The following is a 13,528-nucleotide window of genomic DNA, read 5'->3' on the forward strand; positions in this document are numbered from 1 at the left end:
AAGCCAGGAAGGCAATACCGCAGAGAGAAGTAAGCCCTCGGACAATTGGAGCCCAAGGAGCGAGCCTCTGCGCCAGGTGTGACACAATTGCACGGGCGCCTACCATTGGCCGAAAATGACGCCACCTGAGTGGGCTCGCCGATTGGCCGAACGTGATGTGACTTCGACACACCGAAGGGGTTAAAAGTCAGAGACCGGGAGCAGCAAGAGAGCATTCCTTCCTTCATCTCTTTCGAGCTTCTTGCCACGGGCCGCAGCGTCCGAGTTGCTGCCGGCCCGTAATGACTTTATGACTGTTAATTCCTTTGTACTCTCACTGTAAATAATGTCAATAAACCTCCTGTTTCTCATCTAAATGTCCTCCTCAACCTCGGCCAACTCCCGCACCAAACGGCAAGGCCCAAAATCTGGGGGACCGCAATTGGTATTGTCCTCCAGATCCAACAATGCTCACTGATCTGGAGAGGCAAAGGGTGGGCCTAAAAATTAATCTGCAGAAAACTAAAGTAATCTTTAACAGTCTCGGAAGAGAACAGCAGTTTACGATATGTATCGAGACACTGCAAGTGGTAAGAGAATACATCTACTTAGGGCAGGTAGTGACCGTGGATCCGGATCGTGAGATTGAAATAATCAGAAGAATAAGAATGGGCTGGGATGCATTTGGCAGGCATTCTCATATCATGAACAGCAGGTTGCCATTATCTCTCAAAAGAAAAGCGTATAACGGCTGTGTCTTACCAGTACTCACGTACGGGGCAGAAACCTGGAGGCTTACGAAAAGGGTTCTACTTAAATTGAGGACGACGCAACGAGCTATGGAAAGAAGAATGGTGGGTGTAACGTTAAGGGATAAGAAAATAGCAGATTGAGTGAGGGAACAAACGCGAGTTGAGGACATCTTAGTTGAAATAAATAAAAAGAAATGGGCATGGGCAGGACATGCAATGAGGAAGGAAGATAACCGATTGTCATTAAGGGTTACGCACTGGATTCGAAGAGAAGGGAAGCGTAGCAGGGGGCGGGAGAAAGTTAGGTGGGCGGATGAGATTAAAAAGTTTACAGGGGCAACACGGCCACAATTAGCACATGACCGGGGTAGTTGGAGAAATATGGAAGAGGCCTTTGCCCTGCAGTTGGCGTAGCCAGGCTGATGATGATGATGATGATGATGATGATGATGATGATGATGATGATGATGATGATGATGCAAGTGGATTAACGAGAGCTTTAATTTAAGGTGATAACTTAGAGAGGCCATACTGCTATCGCATTCGTCACGTAAGGATATTGAAGTGGCTGTCAGTTTTCATCAAGAACTTCGCTATGTTGGACTTTCACAAGTACACGCACTGCATCGCGCTCTCAACTAATTACACCTAAGAAAAAAAAATTCTGATGCTATTTGTTGCTGATAGTGGTGTTTACTTCGCCATAAAAACAGAAGTGGAGTATGTTAGAAACAACGCCACCAAGTGTCTCAAGCAAACGTTCAGGATTAGCAAGACTGAAATTGGATGTATTGAGACATACAGGGTCATTTGCCATGTCTGCTGAACATGTTTGTAAGGGTCACTGTAAACTCAAGCGTAACAATAAGAGTAAATTTGGCAAGTTGGTACTGATTCATGTCGAAAAATATACTGCTACAAAATAGACCAAGACGTAGGGAAGAGCGCTCATTGTGTTTCCTTCCTTACGTCCTTGTCTGTCTACAGCGCAATATTTTTTTCACATAAATCTAGCGTATTGTAGCTGTTTTAGTTTTTTTTTACGTCAGCTAGCTGACTAGCTACGTGTTTTGAGAAGGTGGTGAAAACCCACAGTTTTGCATTTATCTAGAGGTCGCGTTTCAAACATGCGCTTGGAGTCCCTTACGAGGAGGATAGAATGAGAGAAATTCCATACTCTGAAAAATGACCATGATGACGGCCGAATTCGATCGCTTCTGTATTCGATAGATTATGGATGCAATGCATCAGCAACAAGCAGTAAATTGCACTCAGAGCATTAACAACATACCCAAAATCACCAGCCTTAGCTCGCTGCAACAGTTTATGGACAGATAAGTAAATGTAGAACAACGACGTTGCTACGCTTAGAGGTCCAAGAAAACTGTTCAAGATGAGACCATTTTGTATCACCCATCCAAGTGCGACGAAATTGTGTTTTTCGGTGGTTCCAAATGGAGTCACGCAGTAAAATGACACCTGTAAAAATGTCCAGTGGCTCTTCGGCGATGTTTATCTACCTGCTTCAGGAAGATTACATAAGAGAATGAGAAAGTTTTCCATTCGGGGCAAAATATATTAATTACGCCAGTGAAAGTTTTCTAACGTCTTTACAATTTGTGATATCAGATGTTCAGATGTCACTCTCTGCTTTCAAATTTTTCTCTCCTCGCCCATGCCGACCGCTCCGATTCGTCATAATGGGCGTGACGTCACGTCGCGCAGGTTACATACAAGCGCGCTTTCCTAGGACTGAACTGATTAGTTCAATACAACATGTGCTAAGCGTGAATGGTAATGATTCTGATTGACGTGAACAGAGGTGCGAAAAAGTTCCAGGATTTATTGCCCGAATTCGTAAGCGTTGGCGTAATGTCGCGAGAAGGGCGAAGTACGTGGCTGATGCACCATCGTGGCGGGGAACCAGCTGTAGCACTTGCGTTGGCGCGGGATGTTCTCATAGAGAGAACTCGTCACGAGCGTAGTGTTAACCGAGTCGTCCTTTCCGTAGACGGAGTGGTCGAAATGGAAGTTTCATACCAACGGCGCACAAAAATTTTGTTTCATATGCCTTACGAAATGTGAATTTTACGCTTGTCGCACGTCACACGCAAGTACTGCAGTACTCGGTGCAACGTGCCGCGATGCTACGGCGAACAAGAGTGCTTCGAGAGCATGCTCACCTTCACGAACGTAAAAAAAAAAAAAAGCTGAGAGCAATAGGCCTCGGCACGGGCCTCTCTCACAGCGTTAATACGCACACAAAACAGGTTGCGCAGGGCGCTGATTGTCCAATCAGTTGGGTTGATCGGAAAGAATTCGATCGTGTCGGAATAACGTTTGGGGTGCCCATCCAACAGCCAACTTCATTTTCTTTCGATCCGAGTTTCGAGGGACGATCGACACAACGAGCCCTTGTCCCCGCGTTTGCAGAAATGCTCCGTGCGTCTTTTAGTGGTCTGCGTCGAGAGTCTTTCGGGAGCGTGAGCAATTAGTTTGTCCGCCGTAGCTGTCGCGCCGGGCCCGCGCTACTCACGCGGGCGGTGCTCACTTCTTCCTCCTGCTGTGGTCGACGGTATGCGTGGGTCTGCGGTTGGGATCCCCTTGGTACGGAGTCACGTTCTCGCGGATGCGACCCCGCGTGCCGACGATGTCGGTGTGATGGTGGTTGATCTCGTCGGTGGCCGAGTTGAACTGGTACTGCTTCTGCAGCTCGCGCGTGCCGAACACGACGCCGAAGTTTGTGTACATGAAGCTGGGCTGCTCGGGCTCGTATCCCGGCGCCACTCCCGTCAGGATGATGCCCGTGCGAGCGGGCGCCACCAGGCACCAGGCGAGTGTGGCCACCAACAGCAGCTGCTGCAAGGGGAGAAAAAGAAGCGAGGCTGAATTGGTCCGCGGATGTTAAGATCGCGCGACCACCCAACGGGCATAAACCATTAAATGGCTATATGACTGATACTGCGAGAAAAAAAAACTGTGTAGGATCGTTATTCGCAATTGTTTCCATCAGTGAAGCTTCATTTCACCGAAAGCACCTATCGAATCTCACGCCTGCAGTGTTCATTTATAAAAAATCATTATTATTAAAATTTGAAGTTTTACGTCTCAAAACCACGATCTGATAGTGAGGCACGCCATAGTGGGGGAGTCCAGAAATTTAGACCACCTGGGTTCTTTAGCGTGCACCCAGATCTAAGTACACGTGTGTTTTCGCATTTCGCCACCATCAAAATGTGGCCGCCGTGGCCGGGATTCAATCGCGCGACCTCGTGGTTAGCAGCCCAACACCACAGCCACTAAGCAACAACGGCGGGTGCCTGCAGTGTATGCCGCATTACAAGATTGAACAAGGTGGAAACTTCCGATTCAACGTGCATTGAATCGGAAGTTTTCCACCTTGCTCAATCTGGCTGACTAAATGTGTGGCCTAGTGCGTGCCTGATTGTACACGTCATGGTGCAGACATCTGGCTGACTAAAGATGTGGCCTAGTGCGTGCCTGATTGTACACCTCACGTCACAGTCATCTGGCTGACTAAAGGTGTGGCCTAGTGCGTACCTGACTGTGCACGTCACGTCGCAGCCATCTGGCTGTATAAAGGTGTGGCCTAGTGCATGCCTGATTGTACACGTCACTTCGCAGTCATCTGGCTGACTAAAGGTGTGGCCTAGTGCGTACCTGATTGTACACGTCACGTCGCAGTCATCTGGCTGACTAAAGGTGTGGCCTAGTGCATGCCTGATTGCACACGTCACGTCGCAGTCATCTGGCTGACTAAAGGTGTGGCCTAGTGCATGCCTGATTGTACACGTCACGTCGCAGTCATCTGGCTGACTAAATGTGTGGCCTAGTGCATGCCTGATTGTGCACGTCACGTCGCAGTCATCTGGCTGACTAAATGTGTGGCCTAGTGCATGCCTGATTGCACACGTCACGTCGCAGTCATCTGGCTGACTAAATGTGTGGCCTAGTGCGTACCTGATTGTACACGTCACGTCGCAGTCATCTGGCTCACTAAATGTGTGGCCTAGTGCATGCCTGATTGTGCACGTCACGTCGCAGTCATCTGGCTGACTAAATGTGTGGCCTAGTGCGTGCCTGATTGTGCACGTCACGTCGCAGCCATCTGGCTGTATAAAGGTGTGGCCTAGTGCATGCCTGATTGTACACGTCACTTCGCAGTCATCTGGCTGACTAAAGGTGTGGCCTAGCGCGTGCCTGATTGCACACGTCAGGTCGCGGTCATCTGGCTGACTAAAGGTGTGGCCTAGTGCGCGCCTGATTGTGCACGTCAAGTCGCAGTCATCTGGCTGTCTAAAGATGTGGCCTAGTGCGTGCCTGATTGCACACGTCACGTCGCAGTCATCTGGCTGACTAAAGGTGTGGCCTAGTGCGTGCCTGACTGCACACGTCACGTCGCAGTCACCTGGCTGACTAAAGGTGTGGCCTAGTGCATGCCTGATTGTGCACGTCACGTCGCAGTCATCTGGCTGACTAAATGTGTGGCCTAGTGCATGCCTGATTGTACACGTCACGTCGCAGTCATCTGGCTGACTAAAGGCGTGGCCTAGCGCGTCCCTGATTGCACACGTCAGGTCGCGGTCATCTGGCTGACTAAAGGTGTGGCCTAGTGCGTGCCTGATTGCACACGTCAGGTCGCGGTCATCTGGCTGACTAAAGGTGTGGCCTAGTGCGTGCCTGATTGTGCACGTCACGTCGCAGTCATCTGGCTGACTAAATGTGTGGCCTAGTGCATGCCTGATTGCACACGTCACGTCGCAGTCATCTGGCTGACTAAAGGTGTGGCCTAGCGCGTGCCTGATTGCACACGTCAGGTCGCGGTCATCTGGCTGACTAAAGGTGTGGCCTAGTGCGCGCCTGATTGTGCACGTCAAGTCGCGGTCATCTGGCTGTCTAAAGATGTGGCCTAGTGCGTGCCTGATTGCACACGTCACGTCGCAGTCATCTGGCTGACTAAAGGTGTGGCCTAGTGCGTGCCTGACTGCACACGTCACGTCGCAGTCACCTGGCTGACTAAAGGTGTGGCCTAGTGCATGCCTGATTGTGCACGTCACGTCGCAGTCATCTGGCTGACTAAATGTGTGGCCTAGTGCATGCCTGATTGTACACGTCACGTCACAGTCATCTGGCTGACTAAAGGTGTGGCCTAGTGCGTACCTGATTGTGCACGTCACGTCGCCGTCATCTGGCTGACTAAATGTGTGGCCTAGTGCGTGCCTGATTGTGCACGTCACGTCGCAGTGATCTGGCTGACTAAAGGTGTGGCCTAGCGCGTGCCTGATTGCACACGTCACATCGCAGTCATCAGGCTGACTAAATGTGTGGCCTAGTGCATGCCTGATTGTGCACGTCACGTCGCAGTCATCTGGCTGACTAAATGTGTGGCCTAGTGCGTGCCTGATTGTGCACGTCACGTCGCAGCCATCTGGCTGTATAAAGGTGTGGCCTAGCGCGTGCCTGATTGCACACGTCATGTCGCAGTCACCTGGCTGACTAAAGGTGTGGCCTAGTGCGTGCCTGATTGTACACGCCACGGCGCAGACATCTGACTGACTAAAGGTGTGGCCTAGTGCATGCCTGATTGCACACGTCACGTCGCAGTCATCTGGCTGACTAAATGTGTGGCCTAGTGCGTACCTGATTGTACACGTCACGTCGCAGTCATCTGGCTGACTAAATGTGTGGCCTAGTGCATGCCTGATTGTGCACGTCACGTCGCAGTCATCTGGCTGACTAAATGTGTGGCCTAGTGCATGCCTGATTGTACACGTCACGTCGCAGTCATCTGGCTGACTAAAGGTGTGGCCTAGCGCGTGCCTGATTGCACACGTCAGGTCGCGGTCATCTGGCTGACTAAAGGTGTGGCCTAGTGCGTGCCTGATTGCACACGTCAGGTCGCGGTCATCTGGCTGACTAAAGGTGTGGCCTAGTGCGTGCCGGATTGTGCACGTCACGTCGCAGTCATCTGGCTGACTAAATGTGTGGCCTAGTGCATGCCTGATTGCACAGGTCACGTCGCAGTCATCTGGCTGACTAAATGTGTGGCCTAGTGCGTACCTGATTGTACACGTCACGTCGCAGTCATCTGGCTGACTAAAGGTGTGGCCTAGTGCATGCCTGATTCTGCACGTCACGTCGCAGTCATCTGGCTGACTAAATGTGTGGCCTAGTGCATGCCTGATTGTACACGTCACGTCGCAGTCATCTGGCTGACTAAAGGTGTGGCCTAGCGCGTGTCTGATTGCACACGTCAGGTCGCGGTCATCTGGCTGACTAAAGGTGTGGCCTAGTGCGTGCCTGATTGCACACGTCAGGTCGCGGTCATCTGGCTGACTAAAGGTGTGGCCTAGTGCGCGCCTGATTGTGCACGTCAAGTCGCAGTCATCTGGCTGTCTATAGATGTGGCCTAGTGCGTGCCTGATTGCACACGTCAGGTCGCAGTCATCTGGCTGACTAAAGGTGTGGCCTAGTGCATGCCTGATTGTACACGTCACGTCGCAGTCATCTGGCTGACTAAATGTGTGGCCTAGTGCATGCCTGATTGTGCACGTCACGTCGCAGTCATCTGGCTGACTAAATGTGTGGCCTAGTGCATGCCTGATTGCACACGTCACGTCGCAGTCATCTGGGTGACTAAATGTGTGGCCTAGTGCGTACCTGATTGTACACGTCACGTCGCAGTCATCTGGCTGACTAAATGTGTGGCCTAGTGCATGCCTGATTGCACACGTCACGTCGCAGTCATCTGGCTGACTAAATGTGTGGCCTAGTGCGTACCTGATTGTACACGTCACGTCGCAGTCATCTGGCTGACTAAATGTGTGGCCAAGTGCATGCCTGATTGTGCACGTCACGTCGCAGTCATCTGGCTGACTAAATGTGTGGCCTAGTGCATGCCTGATTGTACACGTCACGTCGCAGTCATCTGGCTGACTAAAGGTGTGGCCTAGCGCGTGCCTGATTGCACACGTCAGGTCGCGGTCATCTGGCTGACTAAAGGTGTGGCCTAGTGCGTGCCTGATTGCACACGTCAGGTCGCGGTCATCTGGCTGACTAAAGGTGTGGCCTAGTGCGTGCCTGATTGTGCACGTCACGTCGCAGTCATCTGGCTGACTAAATGTGTGGCCTAGTGCATGCCTGATTGCACACGTCACGTCGCAGTCATCTGGCTGACTAAAGGTGTGGCCTAGTGCATGCCTGATTGTACACGTCACGTCGCAGTCATCTGGCTGACTAAATGTGTGGCCTAGTGCATGCCTGATTGTGCACGTCACGTCGCAGTCATCTGGCTGACTAAATGTGTGGCCTAGTGCATGCCTGATTGCACACGTCACGTCGCAGTCATCTGGCTGACTAAATGTGTGGCCTAGTGCGTACCTGATTGTACACGTCACGTCGCAGTCATCTGGCTGACTAAATGTGTGGCCTAGTGCATGCCTGATTGTGCACGTCACGTCGCAGTCATCTGGCTGACTAAATGTGTGGCCTAGTGCGTGCCTGATTGTGCACGTCACGTCGCAGCCATCTGGCTGTATAAAGGTGTGGCCTAGTGCATGCCTGATTGTACACGTCACTTCGCAGTCATCTGGCTGACTAAAGGTGTGGCCTAGCGCGTGCCTGATTGCACACGTCAGGTCGCGGTCATCTGGCTGACTAAAGGTGTGGCCTAGTGCGCGCCTGATTGTGCACGTCAAGTCGCAGTCATCTGGCTGTCTAAAGATGTGGCCTAGTGCGTGCCTGATTGCACACGTCACGTCGCAGTCATCTGGCTGACTAAAGGTGTGGCCTAGTGCGTGCCTGACTGCACACGTCACGTCGCAGTCACCTGGCTGACTAAAGGTGTGGCCTAGTGCATGCCTGATTGTGCACGTCACGTCGCAGTCATCTGGCTGACTAAATGTGTGGCCTAGTGCATGCCTGATTGTACACGTCACGTCGCAGTCATCTGGCTGACTAAAGGTGTGGCCTAGCGCGTGCCTGATTGCACACGTCAGGTCGCGGTCATCTGGCTGACTAAAGGTGTGGCTTAGTGCGTGCCTGATTGCACACGTCAGGTCGCGGTCATCTGGCTGACTAAAGGTGTGGCCTAGTGCGTGCCTGATTGTGCACGTCACGTCGCAGTCATCTGGCTGACTAAATGTGTGGCCTAGTGCATGCCTGATTGCACACGTCACGTCGCAGTCATCTGGCTGACTAAAGGTGTGGCCTAGCGCGTGCCTGATTGCACACGTCAGGTCGCGGTCATCTGGCTGACTAAAGGTGTGGCCTAGTGCGCGCCTGATTGTGCACGTCAAGTCGCAGTCATCTGGCTGTCTAAAGATGTGGCCTAGTGCGTGCCTGATTGCACACGTCACGTCGCAGTCATCTGGCTGACTAAAGGTGTGGCCTAGTGCGTGCCTGACTGCACACGTCACGTCGCAGTCACCTGGCTGACTAAAGGTGTGGCCTAGTGCATGCCTGATTGTGCACGTCACGTCGCAGTCATCTGGCTGACTAAATGTGTGGCCTAGTGCATGCCTGATTGTACACGTCACGTCACAGTCATCTGGCTGACTAAAGGTGTGGCCTAGTGCGTACCTGATTGTGCACGTCACGTCGCCGTCATCTGGCTGACTAAATGTGTGGCCTAGTGCGTGCCTGATTGTGCACGTCACGTCGCAGCCATCGGGCTGTATAAAGGTGTGGCCTAGTGCATGCCTGATTGTACACGTCACTTCGCAGTCATCTGGCTGACTAAAGGTGTGGCCTAGCGCGTGCCTGATTGCACACGTCACATCGCAGTCATCTGGCTGACTAAATGTGTGGCCTAGTGCATGCCTGATTGTGCACGTCACGTCGCAGTCATCTGGCTGACTAAATGTGTGGCCTAGTGCATGCCTGATTGTACACGTCACGTCGCAGTCATCTGGCTGACTAAAGGTGTGGCCTAGCGCGTGCCTGATTGCACACGTCAGGTCGCGGTCATCTGGCTGACTAAAGGTGTGGCCTAGTGCGCGCCTGATTGTGCACGTCAAGTCGCAGTCATCTGGCTGTCTAAAGATGTGGCCTAGTGCGTGCCTGATTGCACACGTCACGTCGCAGTCATCTGGCTGACTAAAGGTGTGGCCTAGTGCGTGCCTGATTGCACACGTCACGTCGCAGTCACCTGGCTGACTAAAGGTGTGGCCTAGTGCATGCCTGATTGTGCACGTCACGTCGCAGTCATCTGGCTGACTAAATGTGTGGCCTAGTGCATGCCTGATTGTACACGTCACGTCACAGTCATCTGGCTGACTAAAGGTGTGGCCTAGTGCGTACCTGATTGTGCACGTCACGTCGCCGTCATCTGCCTGACTAAATGTGTGGCCTAGTGCGTGCCTGATTGTGCACGTCACGTCGCAGTCATCGGGCTGTATAAAGGTGTGGCCTAGTGCATGCCTGATTGTACACGTCACTTCGCAGTCATCTGGCTGACTAAAGGTGTGGCCTAGCGCGTGCCTGATTGCACACGTCACATCGCAGTCATCTGGCTGACTAAATGTGTGGCCTAGTGCATGCCTGATTGTGCACGTCACGTCGCAGTCATCTGGCTGACTAAATGTGTGGCCTAGTGCGTGCCTGATTGTGCACGTCACGTCGCAGCCATCTGGCTGTATAAAGGTGTGGCCTAGCGCGTGCCTGATTGCACACGTCATGTCGCAGTCACCTGGCTGACTAAAGGTGTGGCCTAGTGCGTGCCTGATTGTACACGCCACGGCGCAGACATCTGCCTGACTAAAGGTGTGGCCTAGTGCATGCCTGATTGCACACGTCACGTCGCAGTCATCTGGCTGACTAAATGTGTGGCCTAGTGCGTACCTGATTGTACACGTCACGTCGCAGTCATCTGGCTGACTAAATGTGTGGCCTAGTGCATGCCTGATTGTGCACGTCACGTCGCAGTCATCTGGCTGACTAAATGTGTGGCCTAGTGCATGCCTGATTGTACACGTCACGTCGCAGTCATCTGGCTGACTAAAGGTGTGGCCTAGCGCGTGCCTGATTGCACACGTCAGGTCGCGGTCATCTGGCTGACTAAAGGTGTGGCCTAGTGCGTGCCTGATTGCACACGTCAGGTCGCGGTCATCTGGCTGACTAAAGGTGTGGCCTAGTGCGTGCCTGATTGTGCACGTCACGTCGCAGTCATCTGGCTGACTAAATGTGTGGCCTAGTGCATGCCTGATTGTACACGTCACGTCGCAGTCATCTGGCTGACTAAATGTGTAGCCTAGTGCATGCCTGATTGTGCACGTCACGTCGCAGTCATCTGGCTGACTAAATGTGTGGCCTAGTGCATGCCTGATTGCACACGTCACGTCGCAGTCATCTGGCAGACTAAATGTGTGGCCTAGTGCGTACCTGATTGTACACGTCACGTCGCAGTCATCTGGCTGACTAAATGTGTGGCCTAGTGCATGCCTGATTGTGCACGTCACGTCGCAGTCATCTGGCTGACTAAATGTGTGGCCTAGTGCGTGCCTGATTGTGCACGTCACGTCGCAGCCATCTGGCTGTATAAAGGTGTGGCCTAGTGCATGCCTGATTGTACACGTCACTTCGCAGTCATCTGGCTGACTAAAGGTGTGGCCTAGCGCGTGCCTGATTGCACACGTCAGGTCGCGGTCATCTGGCTGACTAAAGGTGTGGCCTAGTGCGCGCCTGATTGTGCACGTCAAGTCGCAGTCATCTGGCTGTCTAAAGATGTGGCCTAGTGCGTGCCTGATTGCACACGTCACGTCGCAGTCATCTGGCTGACTAAAGGTGTGGCCTAGTGCGTGCCTGATTGCACACGTCACGTCGCAGTCACCTGGCTGACTAAAGGTGTGGCCTAGTGCATGCCTGATTGTGCACGTCACGTCGCAGTCATCTGGCTGACTAAATGTGTGGCCTAGTGCATGCCTGATTGTACACGTCACGTCACAGTCATCTGGCTGACTAAAGGTGTGGCCTAGTGCGTACCTGATTGTGCACGTCACGTCGCCGTCATCTGGCTGACTAAATGTGTGGCCTAGTGCGTGCCTGATTGTGCACGTCACGTCGCAGCCATCGGGCTGTATAAAGGTGTGGCCTAGTGCATGCCTGATTGTACACGTCACTTCGCAGTCATCTGGCTGACTAAAGGTGTGGCCTAGCGCGTGCCTGATTGCACACGTCACATCGCAGTCATCTGGCTGACTAAATGTGTGGCCTAGTGCATGCCTGATTGTGCACGTCACGTCGCAGTCATCTGGCTGACTAAATGTGTGGCCTAGTGCGTGCCTGATTGTACACGCCACGGCGCAGACATCTGCCTGACTAAAGGTGTGGCCTAGTGCGTGTCTGATTGTGCACGTCACGTCGCAGTCATCTGGCTGACTAAAGGTGTGGCCTAGTGCGTGCCTGATTGTGCACGTCACGTCGCAGCCATCTGGCTGTATAAAGGTGTGGCCTAGTGCGTGCCTGATTGCACACGTCATGTCGCAGTCACCTGGCTGACTAAAGGTGTGGCCTAGTGCGTGCCTGATTGTACACGCCACGGCGCAGACATCTGCCTGACTAAAGGTGTGGCCTAGTACGTGCCTGATTGTGCACGTCACGTTGCAGTCATCTGGCTGACTAAAGGTGTGGCCTAGTGCGTGTCTGATTGTGCACGTCACGTCGCAGCCATCTGGCTGTCTAAATGTGTGGCCTTGTGCATGCCTGATTGTGCACGTCACGTCGCAGTCATCTGGCTGACTAAAGGTGTGGCCTAGTGCGTGCCTGATGGTACACGCCACGGCGCAGACATCTGGCTGGCTAAAGGTGTGGCCTAGTGCGTGCCTGATTGCACACGTCACGTCGCAGTCATCTGGCTGACTAAAGGTGTGGCCTAGTGCGTGCCTGATTGTGCACGTCATGTCGCAGCCATCTGGCTGTCTAAAGGTGTGGCCTAGTGCGTGCCTGATTGTGCACGTCACGTCGCAGTCACCTGGCTGACTAAAGGTGTGGCCTAGTGCGTGCCTGATTGTGCACGCCACGGCGCAGACATCTGGCTGACTAAAGGTGTGGCCTAGTGCGTGCCTGATTGTGCACGTCACGTCACAGTCATCTGGCTGACTAAAGGTGTGGCCTAGTGCGTACCTGATTGTACACGTCACGTCGCAGTCATCTGGCTGACTAAATGTGTGGCCTAGTGCATGCCTGATTGTGCACGTCACGTCGCAGTCATCTGGCTGACTAAATGTGTGGCCTAGTGCATGCCTGATTGTGCACGTCGCGACGCAGTCATCTGGCTGACTAAATGTGTGGCCTAGTGCATGCCTGAGCGTACACGTCACGTCGCAGTCATCTGGCTGACTAAAGCTGTGGCCTAGTGCGTGCCTGATTGTGCACGTCACGTCGCAGCCATCTGGCTGTATAAAGGTGTGGCCTAGTGCATGCCTGATTGTACACGTCACGTCGCAGTCACCTGGCTGACTAAAGGTGTGGCCTAGCGCGTGCCTGATTGCACACGTCACGTCGCAGTCACCTGGCTGACTAAAGGTGTAGCCTAGTGCGTGCCTGATTGTACACGCCACGGCGCAGACATCTGGCTGACTAAAGGTGTGGCCTATTACGTGCCTGATTGTGCACGTCACGTTGCAGTCATCTGGCTGACTAAAGGTGTGGCCTAGTGCGTGCCTGAGCGTACACGTCACGTCGCAGTCATCTGGCTGACTAAAGGTGTGGCCTAGTGCGTGCCTGATTGTGCACGTCACGTCGCAGCCATCTGGCTGTATAAAGGTGTGGCCTAGTGC

General features: G+C 52.9%; 1 protein-coding gene across 1 annotated transcript in view; it reads right to left on the reverse strand.

The window, feature by feature from the left end:
• LOC142582178 (uncharacterized) overlaps positions 1-13,528 on the reverse strand; it is a 93,269-nt gene that overhangs the window by 13,669 nt on the left and 66,072 nt on the right. The window contains exon 2 of the mRNA XM_075691576.1: positions 3,283-3,590. Coding sequence (XP_075547691.1) covers positions 3,283-3,590 — 308 coding nt within the window. The remainder of the gene's footprint in view (positions 1-3,282; positions 3,591-13,528) is intronic.

The sequence above is a fragment of the Dermacentor variabilis genome, chromosome 5 (genome assembly GCF_050947875.1).
Source record: "Dermacentor variabilis isolate Ectoservices chromosome 5, ASM5094787v1, whole genome shotgun sequence".
Taxonomy (NCBI): domain Eukaryota; kingdom Metazoa; phylum Arthropoda; class Arachnida; order Ixodida; family Ixodidae; genus Dermacentor; species Dermacentor variabilis.